This window comes from Conger conger, chromosome 13 (genome assembly GCF_963514075.1).
Source record: "Conger conger chromosome 13, fConCon1.1, whole genome shotgun sequence".
Lineage (NCBI taxonomy): Eukaryota > Metazoa > Chordata > Actinopteri > Anguilliformes > Congridae > Conger > Conger conger.
In genome coordinates, this window is record NC_083772.1 from 8,725,058 (window position 1) to 8,743,423 (window position 18,366).

Sequence of the window (18,366 nt, forward strand, 5' to 3'; positions counted from 1 at the left end):
GAATCTTATTGCTTAGTCCGCTCTCATAGTGAAATGAGGCAGAAATCCGTTGCAGCTATGTAAACACACCTGTTGTCCACATGAAGGAAAGGCGTCCCTTAATTACTGAGCTACGTCAACATTATATACATTCTAATAAGTTTCCCCCCCCGCTCCCGACCAATTAGGATTACATACTGCAATATTTAGTGTCCTTCAGAATGTTTCAGCTCAGTGATATTTAGTGGGAAAAAAAAGGCTATTTACATTTTGATGGCACAGGTCAGTTTGACACCATAAAGAAAAAGTTCCAGTTTATATACATAACACGTCTGTTTGTTGCATTCCAGCATAGTCAGCATTACTGTTCTGACGCGTTGCTTTGCTTCTTCTTTTTTTTTTCAATTAGCTGCCAACAACCATCGCTGCTCTCTGACTGAAGTAGTTTTGGTTAGCCTTCAAAGGTAGCCTGGTTAACGGCTGCTCCAGCGCCGGTCTCTGTTTTCTGCCCAGCGCGTAGGTATATACAAAGGTCTTGATTTTTATTTATTTATCATTCTCACTCCAGATTCAAACCCAGAAATTAGAGCGGACCAGTTTGGCAAGAAAACAGACACAAATACACTTTCTTAATTTTGACATCGAAAGTCTGCACAAAGCGCTCGTGTGCTTTGATACAGGAGGATGGCTTAAACTGGATGATTTCTTCCCTCTCTGTGTCCACAATAATGGTGCACGGACTCCCAAATTGACTTATCAGATTGCGATTGTGTCTTCTGGATGGCTTATTTCCCCCCCGAGGCTGAAAAGGTAGTGGCAGCCACACTCTTCATTGAAAAACAAGCCGATATCTGATCGCCATTAATTAGGCACATATCAATGCCGGCAGTCAAGTGAGCTGTTATTGGCTGGCTCGAGCCTCCCTAGTTTGGAGCAATCAGTGCTGACAACGCAAGTACTAGCAGCACGACGTAGGCAGCACTGAGGATTAACACATCCGCATGCCAAAGTTTCACCATCGCCCCCCTTTCCCAATACAGAATTATCCAGCTCAGACCCCCCAGGCCCCCCCCCCCCCGCAGTGACAGCCAGCTGAAGAAGGGCTTGATTATGAGCCTCTTGTATGCCAGGCAGTTGCTTCGTGTGAGAAACTCTTTGTCGAAGTACAAGCAGCAATCTCATTCCCTGCTGAAATGACCTGAAGGGACCACGGGTTCAGGGTTCCGACGGTGTTTGAAGAGTTTTCTTTTTTTCTTTTTTTTTTTGCAGGAGCAACATTCCCTGCGGTTCTCCCGGTTCTAAAGCATGGGCAGTTCTTATTCTGTCAGAGTTGGGGAGAGGAGCGACTCTTCTGCACTTTTTTTTCTTCTTGTTTTTTTCCCACAAAAAAAAGGAACTTCTCCCCAGCCAAACCCCAGCCTTCCTCATAGCTTTACTGACATCTTGAAAGATCTCCAAGTCCACAAGAAAATATCAAATGAAACTACTCAATTGTGAAAACTGAATTAGTATATCTGTTCTTCTAGCGAGCAATTTTCTCTCTTTTTTTATAAATACTTATCAAAACACAAATGTTTCCCATTCACACATCACAGATGCCAAGAATCTGCAAATTCCACGAACACTCTAAATAATCCTAAAATCTAAAACAAACATAATAACATACATATCCATTGCATACACACAAATATACATATATGCATACATAAACTACTGCAATGGCAACCTCTTGACATATGTGAGTCATAAAACAAATGTTGGTATAAAAATATATAAACCAAAAAAGTGTTTTCTTTTGTAACACTTTGCCATCTGTCTTGGCTCCCCTTACAAATGTGCAAATAGTTTTTAGTCTTCAAAACACTGATAGGTATTTGTGAGAGCGCAATCATCAAAGATGCAATGGCGACAATAACAAAATAAAAAAAGGCAACAGCAGCCATTTTGGCCTAAATTTTTTACACTGAGTAGTTCAAGAGCCTCCAAAGGTCAAAGGTCAGCCAAAGGAACGGCCGGCCCTCGGCTCGCTGGCCAGCCAGTGAGACGACACCACTCGACGTGGTTATCTACACACATGTAACACTGCGATGAGTGTTTTACAGCTCAACAGCTTGAGTTAAATCCCCTGCAGAGTCTGGGATCCCGTGTGAGGCAGGCGGGGGGGGGAGGAGGAGGGAGAGGGGCCTTTGTGCCACTCGGGGCTCATTTCACCGCCCCTGCCTTTGTGTCCTCGGCGGTCCCTCACCTAGCGGGGCGCGTGGGCAGAGTTTAAATCCTGAGCTCCGCCTCCTCGCTGTGCTCGAGGGAGTGCTCGGTGGTGCTGATCACGGAGGCCGAGGGCCCCTGGGTGACCCCGAAGGGGGAAACGGCGGGGGAGCGGGTGGCCAGCGGGGACAGCGACGGGGAGAAGCTCGGCGACATGGCCGCCGAGGAGATGGAGCCCTCGTGGCTGATGGGCGACCGGCGCAAGGACGCCAGGTGGGGGAACGTCCTCCCGACAGCGGGTTTTGGGGGCACCGACTTGGCCCCCGGGTGGGCCACGGAGGTGATGAGCGGCGGCGGGTCTATGCGAGGCTTGGGGTCAGCCTTGGCCTTTGGCTGGAAGGGTCTCCGGGGGTTGCTGGGCGGGGCGTTCTCGTCCTTGAGCCGGGCGATCTCGGTGAAGACGTTGGCCAGGGGCTGGAACTGCGGGCACCAGTTGAGCAGGTAGTCCCAGTTGTAGCTGCCGCGGAGCTCCTCGTCGCTGGCCACGATGGCGGTCAGCGAGCCGTCCACCGCCGGCTTGCCGTCCTCGGGGAAGGCGTAGTCCTTGGGGTGGGAGATGTTCAGGCCCCGTCCCACCCCCAGGTACCCCCCGCCCTCGTCCCGGTAGATGGGGTGCTGGCCGGACAGCAGGGTCCCACTCAGGCTTCCCAACTTCTTCCCCTTGAACCACTGCCCCGCCTCCATGCCGGGCTCGCAGGAGATGTCCGAGAGCTGGTCGGCGTCCTGCTGGATGCCCGAGTCGGGCCCTCGGGCGGAGATGTGCTCCTGCATGGAGGAGGAGATGCTCGAGACGCGCGGGTACTCGTTAATCATTCGGATTTCGTCATCCTCCGCCGCCTCCGCCTCCGCCGAGCCCCGCCCGCTGGAGTGGGAAGGGTCCAGGGATCCCCCGCGGGTGTAGGGCCCCACGCTCGACGCGGTCTGGACGCTGGCATACCCGGGCAAGGTCTGGTGGTAGATCCTGTCGCTCCCTGCCGGGACTTTGGCCTCCTCCAGCTTGTGGAGGACGGTGCCGGGGGCGTTCGCTCGGTTGCGGGCCTCCCGCTCCTTCTTGCGGCGGCGGGAGCTGGCCAGGAAGAGGGCGACCGCGATGACCGCCAGGATGACGATGGCGCCGAGGGAGGCGGCGACCGCGCTGACCAGCAGGACGTTGACATCCGTGGCCAGGCCGAAGGAGGTGCGGGTGACGTCGATGGTGAGGCGCGTGGAGGCCGAGCGGGAGGTCTCCAGGGGGCCGCACGCCGTCACGTCCAGCGCCATCTGCCGCACCTCCCGCTTCGAGCGTCCCGAGCCGCCGTGCCTTCCGGAACTGTCCATCTTCAGGGAGACGACGCCCGTGGTCCTGTTCACCTCGAAGTAGGGCGAGCTCTCGGCGAGCGAGTACAGCACGATCCCGTCCACGCCCCCGTCCTCGTCCTTGGCCTGCACCTGCCCGATGCTCTGCCCTTTCCTGGCCCCCTCCGGCACCTCAAAGGAGAAATCCGAGGAAGCAAAGACCGGGTCGTACTCGTCCTCTCCGGTCACGTAGACCTGCACGGTCACCGTCGCAGAGTAGTTCCCCATGTCCATGGCCAGAGCCACAAAGCTGAAAGAATTGGACTTCTCAAAGTCAAACGTCAGGCGCGCTCGCACCTCCCCTGAGGTCTGGTTGATGAGGAAGGACTCCTTCCCTGCGCCAGCCTTGTCCACCATGTAGTAGCGCAGCTGCCCGTACACGCCCCTGTCATAGTCTATGGCGTGCAGCACGGTGACCGGGGCGTTGGCCGGCCGGTTCTCGCGAATGCTGGCGGTAAGAGTCTTCAGGGGGAAGTAAGGCCTGTTGTCGTTGACGTCTTTGACCTCCACGGTGACGGGGGCCAGAGCGTAGTGCCCCTGACCATCTGAGGCCTGCACAATGATGGTGTGGTGAGGCTGTCTCTCGCGGTCGAGGGTTCGCTGCAGCCGGAGGGAGCCGGTGTCCAGGTCGACGCTGAAGAGCCCCGTGTCGTCCCCGGAGCTGATGGCGTAGCGGATGTCGGCGTTGGGGGCGGAGTCGGGGTCAGTCGCCGTGAGACGCAGGACCTCGGTGCCGGCGGTCGCCCCCTCGCTCAGAGCCATGGCGTACTCCGCCCGGACGAAGGCGGGCGGGTTGTCGTTGGCGTCGGTGACCGTGATCACGGCCGACACGCTGGAGCTGCGCTGAGGCACCCCGCGGTCCGACACCACCACGGTCAGGTTGTAGCGCTGCGTCGCCTCGAAGTCCAGCCCGTCCACCAGGATCAGCGTGCCCACCGTCTGGAAGCCCCGGCCCTCCAGGAAGCGCACACTGCTCTCCACCTGGAAGACGTCGCCCACGTTGCCGCTGGCGATGGCGAAGTCGAAGCCGCAGTTCTCGCGGGACAGGTCCCCGTCCACAGCCTCCAGGGTCAGTATGGTCGCCCCCGGCAGGCTGTCCTCCGCCACCGTGGCCCAGTATTCGGACTGGGGGAACAGCGGGGCGTTGTCGTTGATGTCGGACACCAGAACCTGGACGGTGGTGATGGAGGACAGGGCTGGGGTGCCGGCGTCCCGGGCCTCGATCACCACGGTGATGGATGGTCCCTTGGGATCAAACTCTACCTTCTGGCTGAAGAACAGGGTGCCTGCCACGAAAGAAAAGGAAAGGAAACAAATAGTATTTTAATCCCTCTGCAGAACGGCTGTTCTTCCACTCACGCTTCAGTGCTCAATATTTTATGAACTGTCCAGTCAGGATAAAGTTGGTATAAAATATAGATACAGGAACAATTTTTCATTTTTTATGAACAGTTGTAAGAATTCAATCTCACTGCATGCATGCCTATTTGTATTAGCATGCACAGTACACACTCTAAATCCAGAAGGCTACAATTTGTGCCACAAGATCAAATCATTCTCATAAGCTGGTTTCCTTCATTGTGTCCACTGCACAGAATGGGGTCTTAACCCCATTTTACAAACCCTGGTTTGACCTAGGAAGCAACATAAACCGAAGAACGAGGGAGAGCTACCCCGTACCATTGCTGGGGTCAATGTAAAAGCCGTCCTTTGTTGATGACATCACTCTGTAGGTGACCTTGCCGTTCTCCCCCGAGTCCCGGTCCGTGGCGGTTACCGTGACCACCGGACTGCCTGGCGAGGAATGCTCCAGCAGCGTTACCTTGGAAACCAGAACACACCAGTCAGACGACGGAACTCGGACAAAGCCGCCGTACCACAGCGCCCCCCTTCCAGTATCCTGTCAAGCAACAGCGCCGGCTCCAGCCAAACTGCTATGCTTTCAGTGCAATCATCATTCTTATTCCCCCCGTTTCCAACCCCATGTGAAGGCGGAGGTCACTTTCTGGATTGTACGCCAGGGTATACTGGATGGAAATGCAGGTGCAAGCCCCCCCCTGTGTGGTCTGGATTCACGGCATATTAACAGCACAGCGTTTAATAACTGTCACGTTACGTGGGCTGAGCGCGCCCAGAGGACCAGCAGACCTGTTGACGCGCACATTTGTTAACCTGTCTATGAAATTTAACTGAGTGTGAACAGCCATTAAGGTAATTGCAGATGTGTGTCATCAATCTGCATAAGGTGATGCAGTTACTGTAGATGACACACATAAATCTGCATTTGATGATGCAGTTAGATGACACCCATCGATCCGCCTATCACAAACCTAAATTAATAAACCAAACCATGTCCTCAGCTTGTCAAACGACATGGATTAATCTTTAGAGTTTCTGAGCTAGCTGGATAGAGTGAAACCCAGTGACTCGCGGGGTCACCTGGTACAGGTCCTGGGTGAAGACCGGGGCGTTGTCGTTCACGTCCTCCACCAGCACGGTCAGGTTGGCCTCGCTCTGGTGCCGGGAGTCGGAGGAGCGCACGGTCAGGGTGTACCAGGTCCTCTCCTCGAAGTCCAGCGCGCCGGTCAGGGACACGGCCCCTCCGTAGCGGTGAATGCCGAACTTCCCCAGGCCGTGGGCGTCCGGCCGCAGCGTGTACGACAGGGCGGGGCCCGAGTCCACGTCGTTCCCCGTCACCTGGGTGATCTCTGTGCCAATCAGCGTGTCTGTGAGGGAGGGAAGGGAGAACAGGAACAGTGAGCTGCAGTATTCTAACTCGGGTAGAATCAGGTGGGCGCATTTCCTCGTCGAATTTCAGCGGAATCACGAGGGCATTGCATCATGTATAAAAACCCCATTGTGTACACTCCTGGGGGGTTTGGTGTCCTGGGATGTGGGAGTTGTAATTTAATCCACATTGCAGGCGATGTGATCGGATAGAAGGGTCTGATGCCACAAACATAACAAAGCCACAGTGGTACACCTCCCCTGACAGGCTCCCGCGGGGGTGAAAGGTCAGATCGCACTCACTCTCCGGCACGCGGATCTCGCGGGGCAGAGGGATCGTCGGACTGTTGTCGTTCAGGTCCACGATGATCACCGTCAGCGTGGCAGAGCCCGCCAGTCTGGGGCTGCCTCTGTCCGTTGCCGTGACAACCAGCCTGTCGAAAAAAAAAAACACGGAGCTCATAGCTCTGACCCCCACAACCTTTTTTGGCTTTGTTTTTGCTTTTTTTTTATTAAAACATGTCTTCGCTTTCTTAAATTTCCTGTTTACTTTGTCCCGTGTTTCACGGGTGCCTTTGAAGGCGACTGTTCTGTGATTCAGCAAGGGCCCGGGAACATATTCATGAAGCGAAATGAAAACAACGGCAAAAACCTGCACCACATGGAAATGGCGGCCAAAATCTGTCTGACAAAGATCTACAGAGCGCTCCCACAAAACGAAACGTATTGGGGGGATCTGGAGAACGCACAGAACGCACTGCGGCACAACGGGGCCTCCATCCCTCAAGTTAAAAAGAGAGCTCACTTTGTCTGGGTCCAGATCTCCCGGTCCATAATGGCGGCCGTGCTGATGCTGCCAGTCAGGGGGTCGATCTTGAACAGGCTGCTCATGCCAGAGGACTTGATGGAGTAGGTCACCTGACCATTCTGACCCTGGTCGAGGTCATCCGCCAGAACCTGCGTGTGTGTGTGTGTGTGTGTGTGTGTGTGTGTGTGTGTGTTGGAGGAGGACGTTGAAAAAAGAAAACGAATCACAATTTGCAACAGCTGCTTGAGTGCAACGTGAGCAGTATTGCACGTCAACACAAGGTCGCCGAATGAACAAAAAAAGCAACAAAAAGCAAAGCGTGTTTTGAGGCTCGCTGGCATTAACGATGTGGGCGAAGAGGCATTTCCCTGCCCAGCTGAAAGTCTCCAGATTTCCTCTTCCATAAGTGTAATGTTTTCATTCTACAAACCAGTCACTTCAGCACACCTTGGCAGAAGCCAATCAAAATAGGGGTGGTGGTGAGGGGCGGGGGGGGGGCGGGGGGGCACCGCACCTGAATGATGGGGAAATCGTAGCCCTGGGACTCTCGGATGTACGCGACGTAGTTCTGCAGCTGGAATCGGGGAAGGTTGTCGTTGACATCCTGCAGGATCAGGTTGACAGCCATGTAGGAGCTGGAGGATGCTGTATCAGCTTTCACCACTAGGCGGAGTCTGGGGTTCTCCTCAAAGTCCAGGCCAGTGGAGCTCTGCACCCAGATCTCACCTGAAGAAAACCAGAGAGGGGAAAGAGAGAGTTGGGAAAAGTGAAATTATTATTAATAGTACATTACATTAATGTAATTTGGTAGACGCTCTTATCCAGAGCGACTTACAGTTAATTTTAGACTAAGCAGGAGACAATCCTCCCGTGGAGCAATGCAGGGTTAAGGGCCTTGCTCAAGGGCCCAACGGCTGAACCAGTGACCTCGTGGGTCCCAGTCATGTACCTTAACCACTACTGCTACAGGCCGCCCTATAATATTATCATAATTCTTATTATTGTAGTTATTAATTCACGCTCATCGGGTTAACCCTTTCCACGCTGGCGCACCTGTGGTGCTGCTGATGCGGAAGGACTGCAGCCTGTTCCCGCTGAAGATGCTGTAGCTGATCCCACCGCGGGAGCCGTCGGGGTACTGAGCCAGGGTCTGCACCACCGCTGTGCCTGAGGGGGCAGGATGCAGGAAGCGCAGCTTAAAATACATCTTAGTGTTTGCCGTTCGGTCTGCACCCCCCAGTTTGGAGTGCCGAGTCATTGTTGAAGACCTCTAGCGTCTTTCTCGCTCTTTCTTGCTGTTGCGTTTGGGAGATCGCACTTTGGACGTAGATTGGGTATCTTGGGAGGAAACGCCCCGTCAACTAACTCTACTTGACAAACATCAGCCCGTCTCCATAATGCATAAGTACATTCCACACATGCCCACTCATTAGTATGCTCAAGTAATTCTGGGAAATGTAGTTTTTATGGGTGCTCATCGCAAGAGAGCAGAAGAGATCGGCCCAGAATGCGTTTGAAACACATTTTCGACGGGACAGTTGGGCAGAGGCGAGGTGTACCTTTGGCGGCGTTCTCCTGCAGGCTGACGTCCCGGGCGTTTCGGGAGAAGCGGATGCCCCTGTACTCCTGCTCCCGCACGTAGACGAGCACCACCCCCAGGGAGGACTGGGCGGGGCTGCCCTGGTCCATGGCCTCCACGATGAGGGTGCGCTGGCTCTGGGACAGGGCCTGGTGCCGCTCGCTCACCTGGATGTCCCCCGTCAGGGCGTTTATGGAGAAGCCCGGCGCCGGCCCGGCGAACCGGTAGAACACCGAGCCGTTGGCCCCGAAGTCCCTGTCCTCCGCCCTCATGGTGGCCACCACCTGCCGGCCGACCACCGTGCGGCCGGACACGTTGATGACCAGCGGGTCCTGCACGAAGAAGGGCGCGTTGTCGTTGACGTCCAGCACGTGGACGGTCACCATGGCGCTGGAGTTGCGGGGCCCGGCTGGGGACAGGTCCGTGGCGCACACGCGGAAGCTGTAGGAGGCGCGCTTCTCCCGGTCCAGCGGCGCCGCGGTGCTGACCCGGCCCGTGTCCGGGTCCACGGCGAACACGCCGCCCGCCTCCCCGCTCAGGAAGTACAGCACCGCGCCGTTGGGGCCCGCGTCGGCGTCGGCCGCCGTGGCCTGCAGCACCAGGGCCCCCGGGGGGGCGTCCTCCGGCACCTCGGCCGTGTGGCTGGCGCTGGCGAAGCGGGGGCTGTTGTCGTTGACGTCCAGCACCGACACGTCCACGGTGGCGGAGCTGCTGAGCGGGGGCTTGCCCCGGTCCTGGGCCACCACCGTCAGGGAATACCGGCCCGTCAGCTCCCTGTCCAGGGCCCTCGCCGTGGAGAGCACGCCCGAGCGCCTATCCAGCCGGAAATCACCCGCAGGGTCTCCGGCTTCAGGGGAAAGACACACACACACACACAGAACACACACACACAGACACACAAACACAGAGAACACACACACACACACACACACAGAGAACACACACACACACAGACACAGAGAACACACACACAGACACACACACAGACAGACACAGAGAACATACACACACACACACACACACACACAGACACAGAGAACACACACACACAGAGAACACACACACACAGAAACACACACACACAAACACATACAGACACACACAGCATAGATTTGTTTCAATGTCAGGCTGTCATTCACTGTCAAGCTGTCTCCTGCTCGTTCGCCTTCTCATCGTCTGTGTCAAACGGCTACTCTAAAATTCATTAGTTCACCTGCCCATATTCAGGGACAATTCCACAAGCTTGAACTGTAATTTACAGTCAATTCACCATGGGGCCCACTCTCCATGAGCCTATAATTGGAACTCCAAATCATTCCACAAGCTCATAATTGAGTGTCACTGAAATCCGGGCATACGGACCACGCAGGGGCCCAGAATCAATTATTTGTCCTTCACAATGCAAGGGTTCGTTTTCCTCAACACAAACTCCATTTCGAAAGAGGAGAACCTTATTTGTTAAGAAAAACAAAAAGTTAACCATGGCCTTCAAAGGAGAGTCAAAGTTAAGGAGACTGGATTTATTGGATTGGATCGACAGGGTCCTGGTAAGGGCGGGGGCACATTACATGAGTTGCAGGTACAAATGGTTAGAAAATGTCAGGTCTTAATGTTGCCACGCTGTAGGAATGAGAAACCTTTTGCGAACTGATCCTAGTGGTTTACGGGCTTTCAGCCTGTGAGTGGTCTGGCGAGTGGGTTCTGTGTTTTCACTCCTGTCGAGGTGGTTCCGTGAATGACATTTATCTGATCTGCGAGGGAGCCCGAATAGTCTATGCTATCATCCTATTGGTTGTCACAGTCTGACCGCACAAAGTAACTCCCAAACGTCATAATCCTTGAAAAATTGTGTCATTTAATAATGATAATAATAATAATAATAATAGCTACAGCACCTTTCTTACATTAAAGGGACAATAGGTAATTTCAGACTTCTCACGGTCAAGAGAGGAATTGCAGCAACAAACATGCTCAAACCACAACACTGTTTAACCCACCCCTTCTCTGTGAATGTGCTGCCATTGAAACACCATTGGTTGTGGCGATTAGAACCAGTTTTCAACCAATGAGCTTTAATTATTGTACAACTATACAATGTTTTGGTACAGACTATGTTTTGCTGACCCGCCAACTGCACATTTTGAAACAAGAATTGAAGGACTATAAACACAGGTAGAGGAGATGTCAGTGAGCCTTTTTCAATGATAGGAAGGGATTTACAATGGTCTTGTAACAATGTTTTAACAGAAAAATCTTACCTATTGTACCTTTAAATGGTGTAATGTAATAATAATAATAATAGTAATAATAATAATAATAATAATAATTACAAAAATAATGATGATGATAAATAATAATAATAATAATAATAACAATAATAATGATAATAATAACAATAATAATAATAATAATCATTAAAGTAAGAATGATGCTGTAAGTCATTTAAGGTACTTAAGCCGCGTCCCTGGGATCTCACCTGTGATGCGGTACTCCACCTCCCCGCTGGTGCCCGTGTCCTGGTCCCTGGCCCTCAGGGTGAACAGCTCCACCGGCCCCAGGTTCTCGGGCACCTCCAGGGCGTAGTGGTGCCGCCCGAAGGCGGGGGCGTTGTCGTTCTCGTCCAGCACCGCGATCCTCACCGTCGCCTTGGCGAAGTTCGGCGGCAGGCCGCCATCTTTGGCGTACACTGTTAGTATATTAGACGCGGTTCAGCCGGGGGAGGTGGGGAGAGGGGAAGACAGGGAAATGGATGAACCATTGATTTATTACAATGCTTAGTGGCCAAGAGTTAAATAAATGGAATAGAAAGGGAGGGAGGGGGTGAGAGAGAGAGAGAGCGAGAGACTCCACAGAAAACCTGAGCAGCCAGCTCCCTGCCCCTCATCTCTCGCCCTGGTATTTCTGCATTGTGACAGCAGGGGGCGGGGGGTGGGGGGTTACCTGTAACAGTGTAGGGGGGTGGGGGGGTTACCTGTAACAGTGTAGGGGGGTGGGGGGTTACCTGTAACAGTGTAGTGGTCCTGCAGCTCCCTGTCCAGGGGGCGGGTGGCCGATATGATGCCCGTCACCGGATCGATGACGAAGCCCTTCTCTGCTATGCCTCCGTAGGTGACCAGGCCGTTGGTCCCTGGGAAAACATCGGGGAACAGGGTTGGCTTCACGTCGCCGTCGAGCGAACGCGGCCTCCACACGCCAGCCACACTTACAAGCATCCTCCTCACGCGACGTCCCCCACGCCAGACGGTGAAAACCCTCATTTTCCTTTAAACCGCTTGCAGCACTGCTTTACGAGATTCGCTTCTCTCACGTAAGAGGCAAAGGCAGCGCAACCGCTTGTTGTGTTGCCTTGTTTTGTTTGTGCTTTATTTCGCTGCCTTGGCAGTCGGAGGCCGCAGCTCTGTACCCGGAGACTGATTGCCAGGTTGCGTGCTAACGCAGAATATTCTGGCACCATCACCTGTTTACTCCACTAATTGGTTCTGGAGAGAGAGTTTATAATCCCTCAGTTTTATGGGCTCCTGACTCAGCCCAGGAACATGTGTACACGCCCCACCCCCCACCCCCTTCTGCATTCTGCGTCCGTAACGATGAAAGACACGTAGTCCTGTCCTACGTGCCGCCATGAATACCGCGCTGCTAAGGCTGCTCCTAAACAAGATGAGACATCTGGCGGTAACGCCATGAAGACTAGCCATAAAGACGAGCTCAGGGAGGTAGGGGGAAGAAAAGCTGATTCACAGAGTGCCCGGCCTCCATTTTGCACAAAAAAAAGTGTACACTAAAAATGTCCAAAACGGAACGGGGGACACGTCTTGGAATGCGCTGTCATGAGCAAATGTTTTCACTTATTTTTATGGGTGTGAAATAAGCCGAAGGATGCAATAAAAGGGAATACAGCCGGGGAGCACAGAGTCGCTCGTAAGAACACAGAGCGCTGCAGTATTTTTTGGAAAGTAACGATGCGACTCCGGGCGTGGTCTGAAACGCGAGCCACACGTTCGGGGCCTTACACTTTTTATGAATGAGGTGACGGTCATTCACAAAAGCAGCAGAGCATTTTTACATTATATTAACATTATATTAATGGCATTTTGGCAGACGCTCTTATCCAGAGCGACGTACAGTTGATTAGACTCAGCGGGAGACAATCCTCCCCAGGAGCAACGCAGGGTTAGGGGCCTTTGCTCAAGGGCCCAACGACTGGCTACACCGGGGATCGAACCACCGACCTTGCGTGTACCTTAACCACTACGCGACAGGCCGCCACTATACTTATGTATAGCGGCCCTTGTGGTCGCACCGTGGTTGGACATCCCTGCTTCAGTGTGTGGGTCAGTGTACCTTGGTCCGGATCGGAGGCAGACACGGTCAGCACTGGGGATCCTGGCGGCTGGTTCTCCAAGATCTCGGCCTGGAACTCGGTCTGCTGGAACCGCGGGGCTTCGTCGTTCACGTCGATCACCTGCACCGTCAGCAGCTGCGTGGCGGACCGCCGCGGCGTCCCGTGATCCTCGGCGACGACGGTGAGGTTGTACAGCTCCTGCTGCTCGCGGTCCATGGGCTTGAGGATGGACAGAGAACCTAGACGTGACATAATAAAAAAATTATTATTCAAGTTATTCAAGTTCCTTTAATTGGCTGCGAACATTTAAATACCAACAGACCTCCCCCGCGGGCGGATGTGTGCTGCTAAGCGCGGCGGGGGCAGCAGCTGTCGCCCCGCGTTTCCGTGCCGGCGTGGGATTTGTGATGACCGCACGGAGGTCGTAAAAAACGCCGAACCACCCAGTGAGGGTTCGGCCTCGCTGAAGACAGGCGACGTGTGCGAGAGTCTGGGAGCCTGGTGACAAGCCCTCACACCCCCGCTGGAACACGCCTGCGCGGTCTGGCCCAAAATCACGAGCCTTTCCACAGGGAACGCCTCAGAGGTGGTGAACATGCGCTCCCAGCATGCAGCGGGGCAAAACTGCCGTGCTCCGCTCGAAATTAGCCGTCGTTAACGTACCCTCCACAGCTTGACGCTCTTATTGACTCCGTTTCAGTCCTGCTGACGCAAAACCTTTCGCCAACGTTGAGAAGGCGCTTCCATGTGAGTATGCGCACCCCTGACACTTAAGGGGTTTGTTTGTTTATTGTCCTTCTTTCAAACACCCACGCAGCACCCCTCCCTGACAGCACTCTGGCTGGAAAGCCTCTGAGCCGTTACGTATTGACCCAGTGCATGCCAGGCTAGTGATGGAAATCTGGAGCTTTCCTTGCTTCCAAAACCATACTTCAGTGACACTGTTGTAACAACTGAGAGTTACAGTAGCTGAAGTACTGTAAGGGCAATTTGGCGCTCAATGCAACTATGGCATTCAGTTGTCAGTATAATAAATGTATATGAATTGCATCATTTGACATAATGTATAAATTGTGAATGTAGACGGCGCCCAGCATTGCAGCAACGCTTTTGGTGGGGGAAACCAGCGCTTGAGAACATAAACATCCTCCTGGCATCATGAGATCACTCAATCATTAAGGGAATATTGCTGAACACCAGGATGTAACACCGATTACAAAGGTGAAATCATAACGGAGTAAAGTATTAAACATCACATCTATTATTAGAGACGGACAGCCCAGTGTGTAGTTAAAAAATATTAAACCGGTGCTGCATTTTAATCTTGTTTTTATTGAGCTATAATGAGGTTTTAAAGGCACACTGTTATGGGAGAAGTGAATAAAGTGTTGACACATGACAAATTGAGGAAGCAGGATTACTCTGACCCAAATTAAATTAAAAGTCACATCACTGTGAAACGTTCAATGGGAAACTAGGAGGTAGGGGAAGTTTATAAGCCCTTTAAAGACATACCTAGCAATTGATTTGGTTGGAGGAAATTGCAATTTAATCAATCACAGTACACAGAGGATCAGGTATTGTGTCTAAATGCTAATTGTAAGGATGTATCTACTGAAAATGTGTATTGCAAATGCCATTGCCATTGACAAAGTTATATAAATGTACTATTTATTAAATGGCAATTGTAAATGATGGGAACTTTTATGAAGAATGAGCTTATATGCCCTTTCCACTCACAGAAAGAAAAGCTAGGGAAAAAGAGTAGAGATAAAGCCAATGAGTGATTATACTGCTGTAGGATTCTGCCAGAGAAGAGACCCGGGTGCTCCGGCCATTTAATCTGCTGTGTAGTTTTCTTTAATGAATGATCCGCTCGACTCAAACACGTTCAACATGACTGTGCTCTGTAACGCATGACATGTTTTCACTGTTTCCAACAGTAGCCTGGGCAGGGGGGATAGGGGTTTTGGGGAGGGGGGGTTGGGTGGGGGTTTGAGAGAGCACGTTTGGGAGTTGGGGGTTTCAGGGGGCTTGTTTGGGAGGGGAGCGTGTTTCAGGGGGCTTGTTTGGGAGGGGAGCTTGTTTCAGGAGGCTACAGCAGTTTTCACACACAGGCTCCTTGGGTAACAGGAGGGTCCTGTGCACTTTTAATGACTGTCCAAAAACAACGTGAGGAGCCCTGAGCCCTACTTTCCAGCTCTACGGGAGCAGTGAGGGGCGTGCACAAGTCCCTGGTGTTGGCAGGAGTGGAGTTTGACTTAAAAATGGAGAGAGACAAGGGCTAAAAAGGTGGAGGAGCTCCAGTTCTGTCGAGACTTCTCTAACAGCCTGGGCTGTTTAAATGGTGCTGAGTGAGTAAGCAGTGTGAGGGGGAGGACAAAATGGCCACTGAGCTACAGCACGTATCTCACAGGCTGCTACGAGATGAGGGGGAAGAACAAAATGGTGGCTGAGCTACAGCGCGTATCTCACAGGCTGCTACGAGGTGAGGGGGAAGAACAAAATGGCCACTGAGCTACAGCGCGTATCTCACAGGCTCAGAGCGGAGGGCACTCACCGGTGTCGGGGTTGAGGCTGAACGTCCCCCCGGCGTTCCCGGCCAGGATGCGGTAGGAGACGCGGCCGTTCTCCCCGCGGTCGGCGTCCCGCGCCATGACGTACAGCGCCACGAAGCCCGGCGGCTGGTCCTCCATGGCGCTGACGGCCGCGGGCGAGCTGAAGACGGGTGCGTTGTCGTTCTCGTCCGTCACGAACACGCGCGCCGTCACCGAGCCCCAGCGCCGCTGGGCGGGGTCCAGGGCGGAGTCCGTGGCCCGCACCACCAGGAGGAGGGAGGAGGCGGCCTCGTGGTCCAGCACCCCGCCCAGGGTCAGGACCCCGGTGACGGGGTCCAGGAGCAGCAGGTCGGGGGCGTCGGGCCAGCGGTGCTGGATGGAGTAGCGGACCTCGCTGTTGGGCCCGCTCCCGTCCAGGTCCTCCGCCTGGAAGGTGTAGACCGAGGAGCCGGGCTCCATGTTCTCCGGGACCACGATGGTGACGGGGTCCTCGGGGAACGTGGGCGAGTGGTCGTTGCCGTCCTGCACCTCGATGTCCAGCTGCACCAGGTGGCTGCTGGGGTAGGCGGTGGAGAAGTCGTCCACTTCGATGTGCAGGGTGTAGCGCGCGCCCTGCTCGTAGTCCAGCTCCCGCGCCAGGTACACGTCCCCCGTCAGGCGGTCCACCATGAACGTCCCGTCCCGGTCCGTGCCTCCCACCACCACGTAGGTCACCTGACCTGCCTCGGGCGCCCGCTGCTTGTCAGGTGACATGACGGAGCCAATCACGGAGCCCGGTTTGGCGCCCTCCTCTGAGTTGATTTTCATGGATATAGAATTGGGTTTTGGAGTAGACTTGCTCGAGCTGAGCACCTGTTCAAACAGAATTGACCACACAAATAATTAATACCGCGAATCGTTTACTGCAAACGATGCAGAAGAAAGTAAAGAATTCATTCGAACCGCAGGAGCGCCGTATTCGAGACTACGTGTGGTACTGCAGCTAGGTCCGCTCGGAGAACAAGTGCATCTACATTCTTGGTGACAGACTGACCGAAATGTTCCATTGCAACACCAATAACTCAAACAATTTGCGGCTATTAAACAACAACAGATTTGTAAACCGCTTTGTTCAGGAAAAGGAACCAAGTTTTACCGGTCCTGAACAGCATGCCTGTTAGCGTTAAGTCAGATTTAATCAGGTGGGCGATTTGTTGCCAGGAAAAATAATGAGGGAAGAAAGTAAACATAATCAGAACAGGAAATGGTTTGAACGTTCAACATTTCGCTATGGGCCCCATTTTTAAGAATATTCAATTGTACGCCGGCCGCGCGGAAGGCCAATTGGGGGGCACTTCAAAGCCGAAATGACTCTGCCTAATCCGGAGGCACAGACCTTGGGTTACTTTCACAGATGACATATTGTTTTAATAAATGCGGTTTTTCAGCCCCGTATTTAAAGAGGGATCGGGCCATTAGGAACCGAGACCCCGCATGCTGAGTTCAGTCAATCAGTGTGTTTGAGGCTCAGGCTGACAGTGATCCCAGCAGCTGCCAGCCCAACTGCTCCAGCGCATAATGTCTCCATCGCTGAGTTTCCTCACTAATGCCCAATTAATTACCACGTCAAGTCTCGCAGCCCCGTTCCCCCGGCCTGCACCTACGCACTGGCACGAGAGAGGCCGGCTTGGACCTGGTTCCTTTCCACGAAATGTAACACGACAACCGGGGTAATTGAGCGCGCGTTAAAGAGCAGGGCGCAACCCCTTGCTGAATGTTCCAGAATGAAAGCGCTCTGAGGTCACTTCCTGTGCTCGGCCGTAACTGGAAGCGATTCAGTTTTGGGCCCAGGACGAGGACACGCAAAAGCGCCGAGTCACCGCCAAAGAACAAAACAGCACTGTTTAATCCCATTATGAGCTAATTAAAAAACGTTTCTTTTAGTTGTGGGTAACGGGGAGGGGTGAAAATAGGAATCTGAGGGAATTTACCACAATCATTACAACAGGGTCTGTTTTCCCAGGCGTTGGCGTGTCAAGATTAATAGCAAACAGTCTCCGATTGTGGCTGGCAGAGCTCTGTGGTTAATTAAATATTAACCTGATTAACTCCGATGGTATGCTGCATGTGTGAGTGGAACCCTTCTTCTTGTTGAGAAGGGGCTACCGTATAAAAAGTGTAGAAGTCATTGGCTTTGACCTTGATCAGTGGAGCAATGCAGCTGGCATTCATCAACGCCCATCTGGCAATACTTGATCCAAAGGTGCTTTTTCCATTTCAAATCGAACTTTCCCTCGTGAAAAATAACACACGAAAAATTGAAAGGAACACCAGGTACTGACTGCAACTACCTTCATGTCCCTGATAGAAATGACATCCCTGCAAGCATCTACTTGTGCGCAGAAAAAGAGAGAGAGGTTTTGGCTTCGGCTGGGGGAAGCATCCTTGAAAACAGCAACGTCAGTCGCTCTTAGTGAGCGGCTCCCTCAACAGTGAGTGGCAATAACGATATTTCACCACTAGGGGGCACTACGGCTGGCAATCCCAGTTCACTTCATGTTCATGTTTTTTCTGATATGGGCAGTTTGGTTTTGGATTTTCCACAAATAGTTCCCCAGATTTCAGGGGTTTTGCACCTTGAGTTTGAATTACAGGATTTCACAAACTCACCCCTGGAGCAGGAAGTGCTGGCTAAATTATTTGAAATGCTGTTTTCATGGGCAGAGATTCAGCTCGGTCAGTCCGCCTGCCTGAATGGATTTAGCCATTTGTAACTCGGCTGACACGATTGCTT

The 18,366-nt window shown here is 53.1% G+C and overlaps 1 protein-coding gene across 1 annotated transcript in view; it reads right to left on the reverse strand.

The window, feature by feature from the left end:
- Nucleotides 1–2,247: 2,247 nt before the first annotated feature.
- The window catches only part of dchs1a (dachsous cadherin-related 1a), a 115,292-nt gene continuing 99,173 nt past the window's right edge, over nt 2,248–18,366 (reverse strand). The window contains exons 9-20 of the mRNA XM_061217031.1: nt 15,596–16,445; nt 13,035–13,274; nt 11,695–11,820; nt 11,170–11,379; nt 8,674–9,540; nt 8,168–8,281; nt 7,629–7,840; nt 7,112–7,263; nt 6,610–6,740; nt 6,019–6,305; nt 5,260–5,401; nt 2,248–4,865 (exon numbers count right to left, since the gene is read on the reverse strand). Coding sequence (XP_061073015.1) covers nt 2,248–4,865; nt 5,260–5,401; nt 6,019–6,305; nt 6,610–6,740; nt 7,112–7,263; nt 7,629–7,840; nt 8,168–8,281; nt 8,674–9,540; nt 11,170–11,379; nt 11,695–11,820; nt 13,035–13,274; nt 15,596–16,445 — 5,949 coding nt within the window. The remainder of the gene's footprint in view (nt 4,866–5,259; nt 5,402–6,018; nt 6,306–6,609; nt 6,741–7,111; nt 7,264–7,628; nt 7,841–8,167; nt 8,282–8,673; nt 9,541–11,169; nt 11,380–11,694; nt 11,821–13,034; nt 13,275–15,595; nt 16,446–18,366) is intronic.